The sequence below is a fragment of the Thalassophryne amazonica genome, chromosome 3 (genome assembly GCF_902500255.1).
Source record: "Thalassophryne amazonica chromosome 3, fThaAma1.1, whole genome shotgun sequence".
NCBI lineage: Eukaryota > Metazoa > Chordata > Actinopteri > Batrachoidiformes > Batrachoididae > Thalassophryne > Thalassophryne amazonica.
Window position 1 is genome coordinate 126012290 of NC_047105.1, and position 23321 is coordinate 126035610.

Below are 23321 nucleotides of genomic sequence, written 5' to 3' on the forward strand. Positions count from 1 at the left end.
GTCATCCACAAACTTCAGGAGTTTAACACAGGGGTCCCCTGAGGTGCAGTCATTTGTGTAGAGCAGAGGTCTCAAACCAGTTCCAGAAAGGGCCGAGAGGGTGCAGGCTTTTTGTGCAACCACCCACTCCAGCAGGTGTTTTCACTGATTAACTGATTTCACCTGCTCAAAGTGATCTTAATCATTGAAATCACCTGCTGGAGTGGGTGGTTGCACAGAAAACCTGCACCCTCTCGGCCCTTTCTGGAACCGGTTTGAGACCTCTGGTGTAGACGGAGAGGAGCAGTGTGGAGAGCACACACTCCTGAGGGGCACCAGTGCTGATTGTCTGTGTGCTGGAAGTGATGCTCCCCAGCCTCACCTGCTGTGTCCTGTCAGTCAGGAAGTTGGAGATCCGCTGACAGGTGGGAGCTGGCACAGAGAGGTTGGAGAGCTTTTGGTAGACAATGTCAGCAATGATGGTGTTGAACACTGAGCTGAAATCCATGAACAGGATCCTCACATACGTCCCTGCAGAATCCAGGTGCTGCAGGATGTAATGCAGTCCCATGTTGAATGCATCCTCAACTGACCTGTTTGCTCGGTAGGCAAACTGCAGAGGTTCCAAGCAGAGGTACTGTGATGTCCTTCAGGTGGCTCAACACCAGCCTTTCAAAAAACGTCATGACTACAGATGTCACGGCGACAGACCTGTAGTCATTTATTCCTGTTCTGGAGGGTTTCTTTGGGACTGGGATAATAGTGGAGCATTTAAAGCAGGAGTGGACCTTGCACAGCTCCAGAGAGTTGTTGAAAATTTGGGTGAAGATGGGAGCCAGCTGGTCAGCACAGGCTCTCAGACATGACTTGTTCTTTAGTCTTTTTGTCTGCAAAACTGCTGGCACACATCCTCTTCATATAGATTGTTAGTGCAGGAGGGGTTGCAGAGGGGAGGGGAAAAGAGGTGTCCAAGGGGTAGATAGTCCATTGTTCTTGAATGCCTCAAAAATGTGACCTGAGGCAGATGGAACAAACTCTGCCACTGATGCCAATAATGAATGAATGTATCCAGTCAATAACTCAACATGTCTCTCGCACATCACAAAAAACGGGCCAGGCGGCAGTGGTTAATATTTTTCAAATCTCATGAAATTTCACCAAATTTATTTTTCCCCCCAAATGAACCAGAAAATGAAGAAGCACCTTGAAAAAGTTGAACATTGTTTTTCAGGACCACCCTAGGGTGACAATTTATGAAAAAATTTTCCAGCTGGCTGCACATCCTCTTCAACACCAACCTTAAATTACAGTTGTATGTAAAAGTTTGGCCACCCCTGATGATTTCTATGATGTTCCTTTATAAATCATAAGTTTTTTGGATCAGCAATTTCAGTTAAATATATCATAGCAGACAAACACAGTGATATTTGAGACGTGAAATGAAGTTTATAGGATTTACAGAAAGTGTGCAATAATTCTTTAAACAAAATTAGGCAGGTGCATAAATTTGGGCACCCCAACAACAACAACAAAATACATCAATATTTAGTAGATCGTCCTTTTGCAGCCTCTAAACACTTCCTATAGCTTCCAATGAGAGTCTGGATTCTGGTTGAAGGTATTTTGGACAATTCTCCTTTACAAAACATCTCAGATTTGTTGGTTTCCGAGCATGGACAGCCCGCTTAAAATCACACCATAGATTTTCAATAATATTCAGGTCTGGGGACTGAGATGACCATTCCAGAATGTTGTACTTGTTCCTCTGCATGAATGCCTTAGTAGATTTTGAGCAGTGTTTAGGGTTGTTGTGTTGGTGAAAGATCCAGCCCCAGGGCAACTTCAACTTTGTCACTGATTCTTGAACATTGTTCTCAAGAATCTGCTGATATTGACTGGAATCCATGTGACCCTCAACTTTAACAAGATTCCCAGTACCTACACTGGTCACACAGCCCCACAGCATGATGGAACCACCTCCAAATTTTACTGTAGGGAGCAAGTGTTTTTCTTGGAATGCTATGTTGTTTTTCAGCCATGCATACCGCCCCTTGTTATGTCCAAATAGCTCAATTTTAGTTTCATCAGTCCACAGCACTTTATTCCAAAATGAAGCTGGCTTGTCCAAATGTGCTTTAACATACCTCAAGCGACTCTGTTTGTGGCGTGTACACAGTAAAGGCTTCCTCGGAATTACAGCATCATACAGCATCTCTTTGTGCAAAGTGTGCTGTATAGTTAAACGATGCACAGAGACACTATCTGCAGCAAGATCATGTTGTAGGTCTTTGGAGCAGGTCTGTGGGTTCTCACCATCCTTTGCTTCAACTTATCTGAGATTTTTCTTGGCCTGCCACTTCAGGCGTTAACTAGTACTGTGCCTGTGAGCTTCCATTTCCTCACTATGTTCCTCACAGTGGAAACTGACAGCTGAAATCTCTGAGATAGATTTTTGTATAATTCCCCTAAACCATGATGTTGAACAATCTTTGTTTTCAGGTCATTTGAGAGTTGTTTAGAGGCTCCCATGTTGCCACTCATTAGAAGAGATGCAAAGAGGGGAAACATCTGCAAATGGCCACCTTAAATACCCTTTCTCATGATTGGATTCACCTGTGTAAGGAGGTCAAGGATCAATGAGCTTACCAAACCAGTGTGTTCTAATAATTAGTGCTAAATGTATTCAAATCAATAAAATGACAAGGGTGCCCAAATTTATGCACCTGCCTATCCATCCATCCATCCATCCATTTTCTTCCACTTTATCCGGAGTCGGGTCGCGGGGGCAGCAGCTCAAGCAAAGCTGCCCAGACCTCCCGATCCACACACACCACGTCCAGCTCCTCCGGGGGAACCCCAAGGCGTTCCCAAGCCAGCCGAGAGACGTAGTCCCTCCAGCGTGTCCTGGGTCTTCCCTGGGGCCTCCTTCTGATGGTTCGTGCCCGGAACACCTCTCCAGCAAAGCGTCCAGGGGGCATCCGGAAAAGATGCCGAGCCACCTTAACTGGCTCCTTTCGATGTGGAGGAGCAGTGGCTCGACTCCGAGCTCTTCCCGAGTGACCGAGCTCCTCACCCTATCTATAAGGGAGTGCCCAGCCACCCTGTGGAGGAAACTCATCTCGGCCGCTTGTACTCATGATCTTGTTCTTTCGGTCATGAGCCAAATCTCATGACCATAGGTGAGGATTGGAACGTAGATCAATCAATAAATAGAGAGCTTTGCCCCCCTACTCAGCTCTCTCTTCACCATGACAGTCCAATACAGCAACCGCATCACTGCAGATGCTGCACCAATCTCACGCTCCATCCATCCCTCACTCGTGAACAAGACCTCGAGATACTTAAACTCCTCCACTTGAGGCAAGGACACTCCACCAACCTGAAGAGGGCAAAGCTGTTGGGAAAGTGTCGTGACACGGACCCACAACAGGGGGCGTTAAAGAACGGACAATGGATAAGCCAAAAAGTAACAATTTAATGTTGTGAAGCGCACAACGAAGTACAGACAATAACAATAGTGCGGAATGTCAATCATACACAAGGTGGCGTGTGGCAGGCTCGAAGATAGAAGACGTCTGGTGATAGAAGAGCCGGAACCCACACAGCTTCCACCACCAACAGATCTGAAGAACACCGGAGCCGCCAAGCCCTGCGCCCCAGGTGGCCACCGTCTTCAGCAGTCAGACCCGGTACTGCTGGCAGAGAACAGAAACAGTTTGATGAGTGTGAGTACGCACACTCAGTAATCCCACAGTCTGTGTTCAGTTAGGAGGGAGCACCTCCACCTCCAATCACACACTCGTGCAGCTCCTGTTTAACCACTTATCTGGTTTGGGGTGTGAGGCGAAGCCGTCGCAGTCCACACCAAATGCCAATACCGCAGAATAAGGACACCGTCACAGGAAAACGGCTGCAAATGAGATCAGACTATTACACAAGGTTTTTAGATTCAGCAGAGAAGTTACCTGTATGGTAGATGATTTCTCGGCGGGGAGGTGGAGTTGCAGTCCGGCTTTTATGGAGGTTGACGTAGATGAGTGACAGCTGGTGGTGATGATGACAGCTGTCACTCCACTGGTTCCGGCGCCCTCTCGTGCTTGAAGCCTGCACTCCAAGCAGGGCGCCATCTGGTGGTGGTGGGCCAGCAGTACCTCCTCTTCAGCGGCCCACACAACAGGACCCCCCCCTCAACGGGCACCTCCTGGCGCCCGACCAGGTTTGTCCGGGTGCCGGGCGTAGAAGTCGGCCAGGAGGGCCGGGTCCAGGATGAAGCGCCTTTTCACCCAGGAGCGTTCCTCGGGGCCATACCCCTCCCAGTCCACCAGATACTGGAACCCCCGACCCTTGTGACGGACGTCCAGGAGCCGACGCACGGTCCATGCCGGCTCCCTGTCGATGATCCGGGCAGGGGGCAGTGCAGGTCCAGGGGTGCAGAGTGGTGAGGTGTGGTAAGGCTTGATTCGTGACACGTGAAAGACAGGATGGATCCGCAGTGAAGCTGGTAGCCGTAGCTTCACTGCGGCCGGGCTGAGGACCTTGGTGATGGAAAATGGTCCGATATACCTGTCCTTGAGTTTTTGAGAGTCTACCTGAAGTGGGATGTCCTTTGTTGACAACCACACCTCCTGCCCGGGCTGGTATGCAGGGGCTGGGGAACGCCGGCGGTCTCCATGGGCCTTGGCCCTCGTCCGGGCCTTCAACAGGGCAGAACGGGCGGTCCGCCACACCTGGCGGCACCTCCTGAGGTGGGCCTGGACCGAGGGCACGCCGACCTCTCCCTCCACAAGTGGAAACCCGGGAGGAAGAGGGACGGCTTGTGCCTGACCACGCCCCTCGTCTCGCTCCCGTCGGTGTTCTGTTAATCGGTTGTCTAACCGTATAACCAGGTCGATAAGTCTGTCTAAATCCCGCGGCTCGTCCTTCGCCACCAGGTGCTCCTTAAGGACCAGAGACAGTCCGTTTACAAAGGCGGCGCGGACCTTTTTCCGGTCGAGAACCATGGCCTCGGATTTGGAGGTGCTGATTTTCTTTCCAGATGCTTCACACTCAGCTGCAAACCGCCCCAGTGCTCGCTGAAGGTCCTGATTTGACGAAGCCAACAGAACCACATCGTCCACAAACAGCAGAGACGAGATTCTGTGGTTCCCAAACCAGACCCCCTCTACACCCTGGCTGCACCTAGAAATTCTGTCCATAAAGATAATGAACAGAACCGGTGACAAAGGGCAGCCCTGGCGGAGGCCAACGTGCACTGGAAACACGTTTGACTTACTACCGGCAATCTGAACCAAGCTCCTGCTGCAGTTGTACAGGGACCGGATAGCCCTTAGCAAAGGACCCTGGACCCCGTACTTCCGGAGCACCCCCCACAGGGTGCCAAAAGGGATACGGTCAAACGCCTTCTCCAGATCCACAAAACACATGTGGACTGGTTGGGTGAACTCCCATGAACCCTTGAGCACCCGATGGAGCGTGTAGAGCTGGTCCAGTGTGCCGCGACAAGGACGAAAACCACAGTGCTCCTCCTGAATCCGAGGTTCGACTATCGGTTGAATTCTCCTCTCCAGTACTCTGGAATAGACCTTACTGGTGAGGCTGAGGAGTGTGATCCCCCTGTAGTTGGAACACACCCTCCGGTCCCCCTTCTTAAACAGAGGGACCACCACCCCAGTCTGCCAATCCAGAGGCATTGTCCCCGATCGCGACGCGATGTTGCAGAGGCATGTCAGCCAAGACAGTCCCACAACATCCAGAGGTACTCAGGACAGATTTCATCCACCCCAGGAGCCTTGCCACCGAGGAGCTTTCTAACCACCTCAGTGACTTTGGCCTGGGTAATGGATGAGTCTGCCTCTGAGTCCCCAGTCTCTGCTTCCTCTTCAGAAGATGTGACGATGGGATTGAAGAGATCCTCGAAGTATTCCTTCCACCGCCCAACAACATCCCCAGTCAGGGTTAACAGCTCTCCACCCGCACCGTAGACAGTGCTGGTGGAGAGCTGCTCCCGCCTCCTGAGGTGTCGGATGGTTTGCCAGAATTTCTTCGAGGCCGACCGATAGTCCTCCTCCATGGCCTCCCCGAACTCCTCCCAGACCCGAGTTTTTGCCTCTGAGACCGCATGAGCTGCGGCATGCTTGGCCTGCCGGTACCTGTCAGCTGCCTCCGGGGTCCCACCAACCAACAAAGACAAGTAGGACTCCTTCTTCAGCTCAACAGCATCCCTTACTTCCGGCGTCCACCACCGGGTTCGGGGATTGCCGCCGCGACAGGCACCAGAGACCTTGTGAGCACAGCTACGAGTGGCCGCATCGATAATGGAGGTGGAGAACATGGTCCACTCGGACTCCATGTCTCCAACCTCCCCCGGGATTTGGGAGAAGCTCTCCCGGAGGTGGGAGTTGAAGACCTTGCTGACAGAGGGTTCCGTCAGTCGTTCCCAGCAGACCCTCATGATACGTTTGGGCCTGCCAGGTCTGACCGGCTTCCTCCCCTCCCAGTGGATCCAACTCACCACCAGGTGGTGATCGGTCGACAGCTCAGCCCCTCTCTTCACTCGAGTGTCCGAGACACGTGGCCGAAGGTCAGATGATACGACTACAAAGTCGATCATCGACCTCCGGCTCAGGGTGTCCTGGTGCCACATGCACTTATGGACACCTTTGTGCTCGAACATGGTGTTCATGATGGACAAACCGTGACTAGCACAGAAGTACAACAACTGAACACCACTCGGGTTCAGATCGGGGAGGCCATGCTTCCCGATCACCCCTCTCCAGGTCTCACTGTTGCCGCCCACGTGGGTGTTGAAATCCTCAAGGAGAACAATGGAGTCCCCAGTTGGAGTGCTATCTAGTACCCCTCCCAGGGACTCCAAGAAGGTCGGGTACTCTGCACTGCCGCATGGCCCCTAGGCCGAGGCAACAGTGAGAGACCTGTCCCCAAAATTAGGCACCTGCCTAATTTTGTTTCAATAATTATTGCACACTTTCTGTAAATACTAGAAACTTAATTTCATGTCTCAAACATCAGTGTGTTTGTCTGCTATATGATATATTTAACTGAAATTTCTGATCCAGACAACCAATGATTAAAAAGGAAAATCATGAAAATTATCAGGGGTGCCTAAACTTTTGCATACAACTGTATATAAAAGCATGTTCCACCTCCTCTTCTCTTCTCACAGAGCTCCATTTTGCAGCCCACATGCAGGACCTGGAGGTCGGGCAGATGTAGAGCGCTGTCAGGGATATGTTCACTGAGCCAGGTTTCACTGAAACACAATGTGGCAGATTTGACAAAGTCTGAGTTTTTCCTGTTGAGGAGCAGCAATTCATCCATCTTGTTCAACACAGAGTGTATGCTGGCTTGGTGAATAGACGAGAGTGCTGCCTCAGTTTCACGATCACACCTGGCTTCCCCACCCCTGTAAACTCCATACAGAGCTGCTGCTCCTTCAACCAAAACATCTGTAAAACTCCATGGTTTGGTGAAAACCAGTGAAAACATTTCAATGGATGACAGTCCAATGTTTATGAGCTCATTCCTGATGTAAACTGCAAAAAAAAAAAAAACAAAAACAAGAAACACAAAGTACGAGAGAGTGCAGTACAGAGGTGGCCATCAGCTGTGTCATCTTGAACCCATACGAAAAGGGAAAAACCCTCCTCTGGACAGCTGATGGAAATTAGCATCTTATGATACACACTAAAGACAATGCACCTGGCACTTTGTGCATAAGTGTATTTTGCAGCTGCAATGTTGTTTTCAGGTCTATGTCAAAATGAAAAAGTATAAAGAAAATAAAAGGCTGTAAAAATCCTCTGAGTAAGGGTATAAGTAAAGGTTTACACTTGGATTTACTCCTCATTCATTACTTGCAGCATGTAACGTCAACCCTGATATGTATTTGTTCAAACTACATGTAAGCTGTATATTAATCAGACTTGTTGACAGATGACATACTCCTTTGCTGATGTTCAGGTCGTAGGGGTCTGGTTCTGTCTGTAAGCGTCTAAGGCGAGTGATTTCTTCTCTGGGTGACTCCAACCCTTGACCTCGAACTGCCGCCTCCAAATCCTTAATGTCAACCTCATGAGCAGTGAGACGCCTTCGAACCTACACACGCGAAACACACACACATAAAATCACTTTTAGTTTCATGTGACCTGAACAGCTGTTTGGAAAATGCTGCCTTCTTTCACTTCTGTTGCCCTGTGTGTGTGTGTGTGTGTGTGTGTGTGTGTGTGTGTGTGTGTGTGTGTGTGTGTGTGTGTGTGTGTGTGTGTGTGTGTGTGTGTGTGTGTGTGTGTGTGTGTGTGTGTGTGTGTAAACAAAATTACAGAGAGTCTAGATCCAAATTTAGGCTAACTTGGCTGAATGACTACAGCCAAAGACAAAGTAATTGGATTTTGAGAAAAATCAGTTAACCTTCTGGGGTCAAGTCACATATCTATAGGGCAGCACAGTCTCATTTGAACCCTGCATATTGCAGGATTTGACCATTTATGGGGACAGCTGGTCCCATTGTGCAATATACACACAGCGTAACTTCACACGCTAAAGTGGTGTACTATTTTGTTTTTGGTTCCAATCACTGAAGCAGTCGCAAAAAGTGCAGGGTTTTTTTTTCGGTTCCCAGCAGAGAAGGAAAGACAAGGCAAATGGTAGACGTTGTGTCATAAGTGTTAGCCTCCACAGCGAACCAGAGTAGCTACGTTCTCTAGCCTGCAAAACCGCCTTGACATGTTTGAGCTCCGGGTCATAAACAAATCACAACACACGTCCACTTTCCCAGGCATCGTCACTTTTTTATTTTTTACATTTACACTTTGTTTGCATGGAATTTCCCAAAAACTCAGAGAAAATGCTGTTTTTGTCTCCGGAAGTAGAGAAATTACGTCATATGTGTCACTTTTTACCCCTTTAGCGCATGCCCTCAAATGAGACTGCTGTGACCAATTAATAGATCAGCAAAGGAATGTCTCAGAGATTGCATTCAAACATTTCCTAAAAGTACGGCGTGGCACCTCTTCTTCAGTCCCTCTTCTGGATAATCTTTGCCTCACAGCTAATCATGGAGCCCAGACAAGATCTGTCTGTCTGTCTGTCTTCCTCCCTGTGCGTTACTTCATCTGACTGTTGTTCAGAGGGCACTGTCGCACTGTTCAAGAGTCAGATCGATTCACACTGAAACTAAACCCTCATGAAGGCTAAAAAACATCCTGTCAGCCTACATACATATATAAAAAAAAGCATATAAAGGCCATTTTTGTGATGGACACTCCAATGGACATTTTGGAATAAGGCTGCAACATAAAAAATCTGGAAAAAGTGAAGTGCTGTGAATACTTTCCAGATGTGCTGTATACATTTAGAATGGCTATTTGAAGACCTTTGTGAAAGATATCCTATTCCCTGGGATTTGCAGTTCTTACATAAGATTAATGGAGTTGTTCAGTAGGTACATAGGTCAACAAAATTTCCACCAGTAATCCATGTTCAGTTCTGAAATTTTGAAATTCTATTCGATACACGTGAGGACCCTTAAATGTCAGATTTTGGACAATTTTGGCATTTTTAAGATGGAAATGAACAAAAACGCATGCGAGACTCTCATGTTGCTTGTGAAGCCTTTTTGCTAATAACAGGCTCCTGGTGGCCACTGAAGTTTGTGTTTACTCACTCACACATCATCAACTGCTTATCCGGGATCAGCACGCGGGGCTTGTGTTTACTACGAAATACTAATATAATGTCATCTATCACTTTATAGGTCACATGACTGTTGACCATAAGTGACCTTGAAAGGTCAAACCCAATGTCATAAGTGTTAATAGCACATCATTATTTTTCATCAACAAACTGATCTTTAATTTGCACTTTAACAAATGGAAATAAGAAAATGGTCCATAAACAGAAATGGTCAAATATTGCGGCAAGTCTACATTATGATCAAGCCAAAGGAACAGAAAGGTAAGCAGCTCTATTGCTGCAATAAAACATGAAATAGGTATGATGAATGCACACAGATCTCTCATCACACTGTCATTCATATTCATCAGCATCAGGACCAAACACACACCCTGTCCGTGTCTTCTCTGTGAAATTTTAGCTTGCTGTTAAAGCGCTGCTTAAATGTTAACCTTCCATCTACATTAGAGGCTGACAGACTAAAGCAGAGGTGTCAAACTGATTCCAGAAAGAGCCGAGAGGGTGCAGGTTTTCTTTGTCATCACACACTCCACCAGGTGATTTCACTGATTAACATCACTTTAGAGCAGATGGAATCAGTTAGTCAGTGATGTCACCTGGTGGAGTGTATGATGGCAAAGAAAACCTGCACCCTCTCGGCTCTTTCTGGAATCAGTTTGATGTAAAGCATGTTTGGCCAGTTTCTACTTGGCGGTCATGCTGTGGTAACATGTATACGTACCACCTTGTAGTTGGCTGGAGTCTGGCCACTGGACAGGTTCAGACTTCGCCTCTTGTCCCTCACTGAGCTGCTCTGGTTCCGGCGGAGTCTTTCATTCTGTTCCTGTACACTCATCTTTGACTTCACCTCTGCAGGAAACACGGCACTCTTTGGACGCTCCTATGCACATTAAATTACAATTTGTATCACATTAAGGTTCTATTGGGTGTGATGCTGAAATTGCAAAATGAAATGTGCACTTTCACTTTGCAAATCAGATTGTTTTTTGTCTGTGATTATGTAGTAGACAGGTAATCCTGGATCTCTCTCTCTCTCTCTCTCTCTCTCTCTCTTTCTCTCTCTCTGTATTTGAGGGTGTCTTTGTTTAGGGCCCCTTCACACATAGTGTGAATTTGGTTGAAGTGCGCATGAAGCAGGAATCGTATGCAATATGTGTAAAATCGTAGCTGCCTCTAACAACGCCTCGTATACCTGTTGTTTCAACTATTTGCACACACTAGTAGCTGAAAGACAGAGTGTGTGCTGTGAGAACCCATCGAACCCTCTCGCAGCAGGTGTTGGCCAAATTCCAGCTGATACACACGAACATCTAACACCGCTTGTTTGGCACTTAGAAAATGTGTGGCCATTCGTACTATCATCACGAAAACAGTGAAGCAGACGATCACTGTCGAGCTGGATGTGAAATTTATCTAAGTGGCCCACGGAGGGGCCTGTCAGCTGATCACAGCACACTGACAGCTGGATGGCAGCTCAGTACACACATTACAAACACAGAAACCACCTCCAGGACAGTCAGTCAGTCAGTCAGTCATCTTCTACCGCTTAGTCCAATTAAGGGTCGCGGGGGGCTGGAGCCTATCCCAGCAGTCATAGAGTGCGAGGTGGGGTACACCCAGGACAGGACGCTAGTCTGTCGCAGGGCCACAAACAGACAAACAAGCACAGACACACCCACACACACACCTACGGACAATTTAAAGACTCCAATCCACCTAACCCGCATGTCTTTGGATGTGGGAGGAAACGGGAGCACCCGGATGAAACCCACGCACACACGGGGAGAACATGCAAACTCCACCCAGAAAGGCCACGGGAATTGAACCCACGACCTTCTCGCTGTGAGGCAACAGTGCTAACCACTAATCCACCGTGCTGCCCCCTCCAGGACAGTTATATAAATAATTACGACAAAAGCTACATATGCAGTTACATAGTAATTAACGAAAATGAATGACCGCATAACACAGAGAGTGACACGTTGGTCTGGGCGCTGAACGGACAAGGGGGGCGTGTCCGCTCACAGCCACAGCTGTAAAGATCTCTGCTCCTGGATGTTCCAGCTTGAGAACATGTTCTGTGTTTGGAAGGACATGAACTGACAACATTTCTCTGTGAGGCGCATGTCTCTGCCTGCTGTCCTTACATGGAAATATATAAAACATCTTTCACCTTTGCATCGGACTGCAGCGGACACAGCGCACCTCCTCCATGTCCTTGTTGATTTCAGGCATTTTTCCGCATTGATTACAAGCCAGCGATGGTAGTGCAGTGGTAACATTTCCGTCTTGTACTCAGAGCTTATGGGTTCAAATTCTGTGAGTGGCATTTTTTATTTAATCACGGTTGTTTAATTGTGGGGTTCTGTATTGCGTCCCCTTTTGTGTATTATTTATATCAACCCAGTGAATTTCACTAATTATACAGCTGTTTCTTTATTTTATTGTTCTCCAGATCAGCGGCGTGATGTGGTGCAGCTGCTCGCACTGTGTTCCTGCTCAAAAGACACTGTCACGTGCACGAACCATCGCACCGGGATCATGCATGCCTGCCCGTCGGCACTATGTTTCGTTGTTCGTTCATACGAGCTGTTTCGCCATGAATCGCCCTGAGTTGTACTTATTCGTACTATGTGTGAAGGGGCCCTTACATATGTCAAATGAGCTGTGTCAGGCAGAAATGATTTTAACAGCAGGAAAACATCAGTGAAACCTCTCAGAATTGTGAGACTTTGAAGATGTTTAACATTAAACATCAACTCCATTTAAAAATGTAAAATTCAGATAAAAAGTGATTTTGAATTCTAGAAGCGCTTCCCTTTTTCCACATTTTTTTATGTTGCAGCCTTATTCCTAAATGGATGAAACTCATTTTTTCCTCAAGATTATACGCACAATACCCCACAATGACAATGTGAAAAAATTGTTTTTTTTTTTTCTTGAGATGTTTGTAAATTTATAACAACAAACAACAACAACAAAACAACAACTAAGAAATCACATGTACATAAATATTCACAGTCTTTGCCATGAAGCTGAAAATTGAGCTCAGGTGCATCCTGTTTCTACATTTCATCCTTGAGATGTTTCTACAGATTAATTGGAGTCCACCTGGGGTAAATTCAGTTGATTGGCCATGATTTGGAATGACACACACTTGTCTACATATAAGGTCCCACAGCTGACAGTGCATGTCAGCGCACAAACCAAACATCAAGTCAAAGGAATTATCTGTAGACCTCTGAGACAGGATTGTGTCAAGGCACAAAACAGGGGGAGGGTACAGAAACATTTCTGCTGCTTTGAAGCAATGAGCACAGTGGCCTCCATCATCCATAAATGGAAGAAGTTTAGATCCACCAGGACTCTTCCTAGAGCTGGCTGCCCATCTAAGCTGAGTGATCGTGGGAGAAGGACTTTAGTCAGGGAGGTGACCAAGAACCTGATGGTCACTCTGTCAGAGCTCCAGCATTCCTCTATGGAGAGCGAAGAACCTTCCCGAAAGACAACCATCTCTGTGGTAATCCACCAATCAGGCCTGTGATTTCAGAGTTGAGGCCTGACTTAAGTTGCTGAGGCAGGTCGCTCCATAATTTTGGAGCCACAACAGCAAATGCGCGGTCACTCTGAGCTTCTGCATGGTTTTCGACTCACTCAGAAGCAGCTGATCAGCTGACTTGAGAGAGTGAGTGGGTTTATAAGGGTGTAGGAGCTCAGAGAGTTAGGGCGGGGCAAGAACATTCGGGGATTTAAAAACAAAATAATTTAAAAATGAATCCTAAAACATATGGGCAGCCAGTGGAGTGAGGCTACAATGGGGGAAATGTGCTCAAATTTACGTGTGCTGGTTAAAAGACATGCAGTAGTGTTCTGTACCATCTGGAGATGGTCGATGGAGGATGCACGAACACCCACATACAGCACATTGCAGTAATCCAGCCGAGTAGTAACAAAGGCATGGATTGCTGTCTCAAAGTGTTGCCTCAAAGAGTTGGCTTTATTTTGGTCAGCTGCCTCAAATGGAAAAAAGCTCGATTTAACAATGTCCCTGATATGACTGTCGGATTTCAAATCAGTGTTCACTTTAACCGCTACATTTGTGATGGCTGGCTTCATATACTGTGCCAAGGAACCCAGATCTTCATTGGTGATACCATGAACTGAATAATAATCAGGTCGCAGGGTCAATGTCAACTCTTTTAACGTTATTTCTTTTATAATTATTTAATCGAAATTAACACATTATTTTCATAAATAACTGTGTGGTTTACTGCCACAGTGACCTGGATAAACCACAGAAAATGAATGAATGAATAATAATTAATCAAGTCAGAGTGTTTGTTTGTGTAACACCAGACTGGATGATGCCAGGTCGTCGTCGTGTGAGTGAGATGATTTAAAGTTGGTGAGAGGAATTAAACATGCTCCAAAGACTGCTGTGTTCTTGATTGTACTGCAACCCAACAGTAGAGCCTGGAGCTTAATTTTTGCTCCCAGTTGGTGGAAAATCAGAGAAGTCACAGCAAAGTCTGGTGTCCAAAACTGAATGACACGAATGGTAGCGTTTTTTTTTTTTTGTTTTTTTTTAGAAAATAATATTTAATTTATTTTAATTATTTTAATAATATTTAATTTATTTTAATTTATTTCATGAGTAGACTGACGTACCCTGGAGATTCCGTTAGAGGCTCTGCCATTTTGACGGGAAATTCTAGTCGTGTTGCTGGGAGCTTCATCAGCCGGGGACTTGGTCCTCGGAGGAACAATGCCAACTGAAATTGAAACAGACAAGCAAATGATGTGAATGATTTTTGAAATGTCCAAGGTGATCTGTGCAAAGGAGAAACATGCTGCCATTCTCACTTGACAGGCGCTGTGAGGGTCTTTGTACCAAGACAAGCCAGACATTATTTATCGTTAGCTTTGTGTGTCTCATGAACACCTCAGCTGTACCTTTATTCATGGCGGACTGTCTGTCCTGGACCTGATCCTGCCCCTCTATGACAGTGTTCTGCTCACCAAACTTGGCCTGTAAAACAGAAAACTCATTTTAATTATCAAGCAAACAATATTAATTACAAAGTTTAAATGATGGGTAAAAACAAAGGATGCATCTGAGAATGCACTACTGTTTGGATGAGAACATCTCATTAAAAGTCTGGGGCACCTGTAATGGCAAAAGCATCATGTTATTAATGAAATGCATCCAAGGGGTGATGCATACCCTGCGCGCATGAAATAACCGTTTTCTGTTTTTTTGGACTACAGTTGCATCATTCCATAATCTTTTATGTAACAACAAATGATTATTTGAGGAGTATTAGCTTTGGATAATCTGTTTTGCTTGAAATGCATTTTTGAGAACATTTGACGATATCTTTGCAACGTTAACATAATGTCACTCATAACTAGAGCCTGGCCGATATAAGCCCTTTTCAAAGTACTCACTGTCGGCCGAAATTTTGCCGATAGAACGCCGATAATTTCTCATAAACAGAACAGTTACTGAAATAATCTTTGTGTCGGCAATATAAAATGTCCTTGCACCGTTTGTCCAGTAGATGGAGCTCTGACTCCATTCAACTGAGAGCTGCTTACACCCCTGCTTAAATGTGTTCATCACCGGCCCCCGTAGTTCGCCGTCACACTGCATTGATTGGCTGACAAAAGCATACAAGTAAGTTTATAAGATCTATATTCTTATCCTGAACCTATATCTAAGTTGCAGCAACAAGAGGTACAAGATCAGATGTATTTCACAACTCTTTTTGAGGATATGTATATGCTAATTTCACAAAGGTTTAATTCTTGATTGCATTTTTTGAACTTGAAAATTCTTCTCTTTTATGAAGTTAATCAATATGAGGACAAAGCTTCAGCTTTTAGCGCATACCTTTTTTGTTAAGGGTCCAAAAAAGAACATTTTATTCATTAAAAAAAATAATAATAATAATAATCGGCTGGTTTATCAGCAATCGGCAAATCAGCTGATTTATCGATTATCAGCATTTTTTTAATCCAAATATTGGTATCAGCATCGGCTAAAAAGTCCAAATCGATCCGGCTCTACTCATAACATTTGATTACAAATGATTTACTGATTGATATCATCTTTTCATCATCTCTCTTGCCCAATTGGTGATATACTGGGGGAAAACAATATTTTTTCTGCATATATTTTTTAATGAGCTTCACCTTGAAACACTGTCCTAGGGGATATTACTTTCAAGCCTGGTGAACATCTGCTCACCCATTTCCAAGTTATTTTGATACCTTGCACCATTGATGGCACACAGGGTAACAACATCACTGTCAAGACACCGAAAGTGTTGTCATCCCAAGATAACTAAAATGGTTTTGACATTTAGGCATGGGGTATAAAGAAGGTACCCATCAACATCTGTCATAAAGCATCTGAGAAACTAGACTTCCCATGGACGCCCTGAAACAGTGATTCTGTTTTTCTTTTTGCTACCTTTATTTTCAATGATATTTTCAGTTTAATTCATATTCACAACACTGATACATACTTTTTGCTAACATAAAAAGAGGAATAAACCTCATATTGTTGTACAGATGTCCAAGAGTACCTCTTGCATCATAAAGCTGGTGTTGCTATGGGAACACTTTGGGATGACACCGGACTCACATACTACACAAATCAAATGGCTCTATGCCTGGAAAAAGCTTGGGTTCAGATCTCAGGATTTACATGACTGATACATCAAAGTGAAAATAAAGAAGGAGCAGACATTTGTGGGAGACCACCTGCAGGCTGATATGGAGCTATGCCACACAGGGATACATAGAAGCAGTGGGTGGAATGGTTGAACAAATAGAAGCCTGAAAAGTGAAACAGATTGGTAGACTGGTGTCTATAGAGGATATGAATGAGGCAGCCAAAAAGGCGAAGGCAGGACAGGTGTAGAATACCCAAATACCTTTCTTATGTGAGAATCTTCACCATCAAGGTAACCATCATCGAAGCCCAAGCTGTGTAGCCAGGTGGTGCTGTCAAAGGGCAGGGGAGGGATAGAGGGAGGGAAGGTAGGGGAGGGCTCCAGAGGGTAATAGGATCTGGGCAGAGGAGGCCTCGGAGGAGCGCTTTCCTAAATCAGCATCAGGGCAGGAGGGAAGGAGGCAGGAGAGAGGAAGAGGGGCAGGAGGAAGAGACAGGGCTGTGCATCATGGGACGTGATAACAAGCCAGGCATAGTGCAGAGCAGAAAGGAATTATGGGAATGATTCTCTGGAATGGGGTTTGATCTCCCGTGTTGAAGAGTTACACATACCCAGCTGGAAATGAAATGCCTGGATCACCCACAGTGACAGCATCCACTAAAGCAGACGAACAGCTGTGGAACACCAAGCTTTGCAACCGCCACTCATTGTGACATCCAACACAGGCTTCACGTGTGTGGTTTCACATTTTTAATTTCATATTTTAAAAAGGCACATTTAAAAGTAAATTTGGATTGATATGGACATTTTAAGATTATGGACAACTTTTAGATTAAATGGCTACATTATTTTTTATACATTAAATTAATTTAATTGACAGAAAATCTAAACACACCTGACTTGTAATTTTCTTAATCTCATGCATTGATTAATTTGTATATTGAACATTTTTGTGTTCAGAGGGTTGGAGAAAAATGTGTCTGGATTTAATTTAATTTTGTTATCAAAAGAAATATTTATGTTCTCCAAGTCATAATTCATGCACATAAATTCGTCGTGAGGTGATTTTAGTTCTTTGTGAGTAATGATTTGATGTACAGCAGCTATGATATTCTAAAAGTGTTTGTGGTGAACAAAAAACTAATCTGGTACTCTGCACACTATTTTCCAGAGGTGTTAAAATTAATGTGTGAAATGTATGAATCTGAACTTAGTATCTGAAAACTATATACCGTATTTTCCGAAGTATAAATTGCATTGGAGTATACGAGGTCGATTAGAAAACTAACTGGCAGTTTTATAAAAAAAAAAAAACTATATGGATTTGAATCACGTGCGATTACACCAGACATGCTTGAACCCTCGTGCGCATGCGTGAGTTTTTTCATGCATGTCAGTGACGTCATTCGCCTGTGGGCAGTCTTTGAGTGAGCACTGGTCCAGCCCTCTCGGCTGAAATCCTTTGTCTGAGACGCTGCTGGAGACGGCGCGCGCTGCTTTATCAAAATTTTTTCAGGACCTGTGAGGGATATCCGAGTGGACACTATTCAAGAAATTCAGCTGGTTCTCGGTGAAAAGTTTAACGGCTGATGAGAGATTGTGGAGTTTCTTTCGCTTTAAGGACAGCTCACAAAGCGGATCGGCGCGGCGCGGTCGGAGGTGGCGTCCGTCTGGCTGTTTCAAGCTGAAAACTTCCACATTTCAGGCTCTGTTCACCCAGGTCGTCGTCAGAGAACAGAGAAGTTTCAGAAGAAGTCGGCATGAGGAGTTTATGCGGACATTCCACTGTTAAAGGAGATTTTGTAATGAAAGAACGTGCGGGCAAATTCGCCGAGTCGGTTCCGTGATGACACCGCAAATCCGTCTGCGCTGCGACAGGAAAAACACCTCCGTGTTGAAAACCATTTGTAAAATTCAGGCGGCTTTTGATGGCTTTCAACAAGTGAGTATCTGAGAAATTGTTTAACAGCTGGGCATGTTCCAACTTGTCCATTAAGGTTTCCAATGGAGGTGTTTTTCCTGTTGCGACCCCCCGCGGTTGGATGCGGCCCAACATGCGAATCTGCCCGCACGTTCTTTCATTACAAAATCTCCTTTAACAGTGGAATGTCCGCATAAACTCCTCATGCCGACCTCTTCTGAAACTTCTCTGTTCTCTGACGACGACCTGGGTGAACAGAGCCTGAAATGTGGAAGTTTCCAGCTTGAAACAGCGAGACGCCGCCGCCTCGGAGCGCAGATCGCCATCAGGCGCCATGGGCCGTCCTTAAAGCGACACTTACAGACCAAAATCTCTCATCAGCCGTTAAAATTTTTACCGAAAACCAGCTGAATTTATCGAATGGTGTCCATTCAGTTGTGCCTTACAGTTTTTGAAAAATTTTTTATCAAACAAAGCAGCAGTCTCTGAGCCATTCCTAAACAATGAAAAAATCGATGAGAGGGTGGGCCACTCCTCACTCAAAGACTGCCCACAGGCGAATGACGTAACCGACAGGCGTGAAAAAACTCTCGCATGCCCACGAGGGTTCAAGCATGTCCGATGTAATCACACGTGATTCAAATCCATATGGTTTTTGAAAAAAATAATAAGGTCGGATACTTTTCTAACAGACCTCATAAGTCACACTTTTTCTGTTGGGATTTTTGTGCATTGTTGTACTCTACTTTTATTATTGACATTTATTCTTTTATTATTGGAGTACTTTGATTCCTAGGAAAGCACTATAACAATAGCTATTATTATTATAATTAGTAGTACTTGCAGTATCGAATGTATGTTGGTTTTTTTTTTTTGGAATATACAGTAGTGTTCAGAATAATAGTAGTGCTATGTGACTAAAAAGATTAGTCCAGGTTTTGAGTATATTTCTTTTTGTTACATGGGGAACAAGGTACCAGTAGATTCTCACAAATCCAACAAGACATGATATGCACACTCTTAAGGCTATGAAATTGGGCTATTAGTAAAAAAAAGTAGAAAAGTGGGTGTTCACAATAATAGTAGTGTGGCATTCAGTGAGTTCATCAATTTTGTGGAGCAAACAGGTGGGAATCAGGTGTCCCCTATTTAAGGATGAAGCCAGCAGCTGTTGAACATGCTTTTCTCTTTGAAAGCCTGAGGAAAATGGGACATTCAAGACATTGTTCAGAAGAACAGCGTAGTTTGATTAAAAAGTTGATTGGAGAGGGGAAAACTTATACGCAGGTGCAAAAAAGTATAGGCTGTTCATCTACAATGATCTCTAATGCTTTAAAATGGACAAAAAAAAAACCAGAGACGCGTGGAAGAAAATGGAAAACAACCATCAAAATGGATAGAACAGGGGTGGCCAAGTTCCTGAATCCAATGAAAGACTCGTTAGCAGACTTTTAATGAGCCTTTCATTGGATTCAGGTGTGTTGGAACAGGGAGACAACTAAGAGTGTCAGGAATGTGGCTCTTGAGGACCGAACTTGGCCACCCCTGGGATAGAAGAATAACCAGAATGGCAAAGGCTCACTCACTGATCAGCTCCAGGATGATCAAAGACGGTCTGGAGTTACCTGTAAGTGCTGTGACAGTTAGAAGACACCTGTGTGAAGCTAATTTATTTGCAAGAATCCCCTGCAAAGTCCCTCTGTTAAATAAAAGACATGCAGAAGAGGTTAAAGTTTGCCAAAGAACACATCAACTGGCCTAAAGAGAAATGGAGGAATATTTTGTGGACTGATGAGAGTAAAATTGTTCTTTTTGGGTCCAAGGGCTGCAGACAGTTTGTGAGGCGACCCCCAAACTCTGAATTCAAGCCACAGTTCACAGTGAAGACAGTGAAGCATGGTGGTGCAAGCATCATGATATGGGCATGTTTCTCCTACTATGGTGTTGGGCCTATATATCGCATACCAGGTATCATGGATCAGTTTGGAAATGTCAAAATACTTGAAGAGGTCATGTTGTCTTATGCTGAAGAGGACATGCCCTTGAAATGGGTGTTTCAACAAGACAATGACCCCAAGCACACTAGTAAACCAGCAAAATCTTGGTTCTAAACCAACAAAATTAATGCCTCACAGATGTGAAGAAATCAGGAAAAACTGTGGTTATACAACTAAATACTAGTTTAGTGATTCACAGGATTGCTAAAAAAGCAGTTTGAACATAATAGTTTTGAGTTTGTAGCGTCAACAGCAGATGGTACTATTATTGTGAACACCCCCTTTTCTACTTATTTATTTTTTTTACTAATAGCCCAATTTCATAGCCTTAAGAATGTGCATATCATGAATGCTTGGTTTTGTTGGATTTGTGAGAATCTACTGAATCTACTGGCACCTTGTTTCCCATATAACAATAAGAAATATACTCAAAACCTGGATTAATCTTTTTAGTCACATAGCACTACTATTATTCTGAACACTACTGTATGTAGCACCACAGTATAAGTCGCAGGACCTCCCAAACTAAATGGTAAATGGACTGCATTTATATAGCGCTTTTCCATCTGCATCAGATGCTCAATACACTTTACAAATAATGGCTCACATTCACCCCGATGTCAGGCTGCTGCCATACAAGGTGCTCACTACACACCGGGAGTAACTAGGGGATTAAGGATCTTGCCCAAGGACCCTTAATGATTTTACGGTCAGGCTGGGATTTGAAACGAGGATTCTCTGGTCTCAAGCCAGACGACTAGACCATCACCTCCCCAAACTAGAAAGAAAAACCTTGACATGTACTTCAGTAAATCTGATAACTGTATGAATCCAAACAGTGCATTGTGAGAGTGTTGAAGTGAAGTAAAGAGGACAGACATGGAGAAGAGTGAAACCTTTAATTATGAATTCATGAGTTGGAAGGATTTCCTTGAGTGCATGGATTCTGTACAAACAGGATATTTTGGCATTAACACTTGCCAGGCTTTGCACAACAATGTTATTAAAATGGAACGTTCTCTTCTGTCTGTTTGTAATTGACAACTGTACTTTGACCTTTAACACAATCACAAGTCCCTGAACAATCGTTTGAGCTTGATAAATCACATTTTGTGTGCTAAATAGACCTATTGTGCTGCCTTGGTGTTGCTCTTCTCAGCTTTCCCTCCCTCCCTCTCTTTTTCCCCAGGCACTGAGCTATGGAGCTGATTAATCGCACCTGTCAGTAATCACCTGCACCTGCACTTAAGCGCTGGTTCTTCCACTCCACATTCACCAGAAACTCTTTTTCTGCTGTGGTAACATGGCCTCACTATCCTCTGTGATAGTTTCATTCATGTTACGTTTGACCTTGCACTACTCCTTTTTTTGATGCCTTCTGCTCCCTTCATTCCAGCGTTCATGTCTCCTGTCAGCTTCGTTTGCGGTCACCTGGTTTTGGTTCCCTGCCACACACCACATTGTGGTCCAGTCTGTGTCTCTGTGCTCCAGTGTCTCAACCAAAATTCCAGCATTGTGACCCTGCCATTCAACATTCTGGGAAAGCACGCCATCTATATGCTGGAAATCAGTCTGGATTCAGCTCTGCAATCGGCCCTGGCTATTACAACCCCAATTCCAATGAAGTTGGGACGTTGTGTAAAATGGAAATAAAAACAGAATACAATGATTTGCAAATCTTCTTCAACCTATATTCAGTTGAATACATCACAAAGACAAGATATTTAATGTTCAAACTGATAGATTTTTTTGTTTTTGTGCAATTATTTGCTCATTTTAAAATGGATGCCTGCAACATGTTTAAAAAAAGTTGGGACGGTGCAACAAAAAACTGGGAAAGTTGATGAATGCTCAAAGAACACCTAATTGGAAACAGGTGAGTGTCAAGATTGTGTATAAAAGGAGCATCCCCATAAGGCTCAGCCATTCACAAGCAAAGATGGGGCGAGGATCACCACTTTGTGAACAGCTGTGTGAAAAAACAGTCCAACAGTTCAAGAACAATGTTTCTCAGTGTTCAATTGCAAGGAATTTAGGGATTCCATCATCTACAGTCCATAATATAATCAGAAGATTCAGAGAATCTGGAGAACTTTCTACATGTAAGTAAGTGGCAAGGCCGAAAACCAACACCGAATACCTGTGACCTTCGATCCCTCAGGCGGCACTGCATTAAAAAGTGACATCATTGTGTAAAGGATCTTACCGCGTGGGCTCAGGAACACTTCAGAAAACCATTGTCAGTTAACACAGTTCATCACTACATGTACAAGTGCAAGTTAAAACTCTACCATGCAAAGCGAAAGCCATACATCAACAACATCCAGAAACACTGCCGCCTTCTCTGGGCCGGAGCTTATTTGAAATGGACAGATGCAAAGTGGAAAAGTGTGCTGTGGTCTGATGAGTCCACATTTCAAATTGTTTTTGGAAATCATGGACATTGTGTCCTGCAGACAAAAGAGGAAAAAGACCATCCAGATTGTTACCAGCGCAAAGTTCAAAAGCCAGCATCTGTGATGGTATGGGGGTGTGTTAGTGCCCATGGCATGGGCAGCTTACACATCTGTGATGGCACCATCAATGCTGAAAGGTGCATCCAGGTTTTGGAGCAACACATGCTGCAATCCAAGCAACATCTTTTTCAGGGATGACCCTGCCAAGCCACATTCTGCACATGTTACAACAGCATGTCTGGAACAGGGAGGCAACTAAGAGTGTCAGGAAAGTAGATCTCAAGTACCGAACCTGGGCACCCCTGTCCTAGTCAAAGAGTCGGAGAAAGATCCAGTCATCACCACAGTCAAGCACTATGTACTTGAAGGCTGGCCACCCAAACAGAAAGATGATCTTGATGAGGTAGGAAAGTTCCCAAAGTTGTCGGGATCTCTCAACATCTGCAATGGATGTTTACTGCATGGATCCAGAGTGGTGATTCTGGAGCACCTGAGACCACAAGTCCTGGAACTCCTACATCTCGGACACTTCGGAATGGAGAGGATGAAACAACTCGCAAGGACTGCTGTGTACTGG

At 44.7% G+C, this 23321-nt stretch overlaps 1 protein-coding gene across 1 annotated transcript in view; it reads right to left on the bottom strand.

Annotated features, from left to right (window-relative positions):
* Positions 1-23321, bottom strand: part of plekha6 (pleckstrin homology domain containing, family A member 6) — a 229762-nt gene that overhangs the window by 16377 nt on the left and 190064 nt on the right. Inside the window, exons 17-20 of the mRNA XM_034167419.1 lie at positions 14644-14719; positions 14359-14462; positions 10412-10570; positions 7942-8094 (exon numbers count right to left, since the gene is read on the bottom strand). Of these exons, the coding sequence (XP_034023310.1) occupies positions 7942-8094; positions 10412-10570; positions 14359-14462; positions 14644-14719 (492 nt within the window). The remainder of the gene's footprint in view (positions 1-7941; positions 8095-10411; positions 10571-14358; positions 14463-14643; positions 14720-23321) is intronic.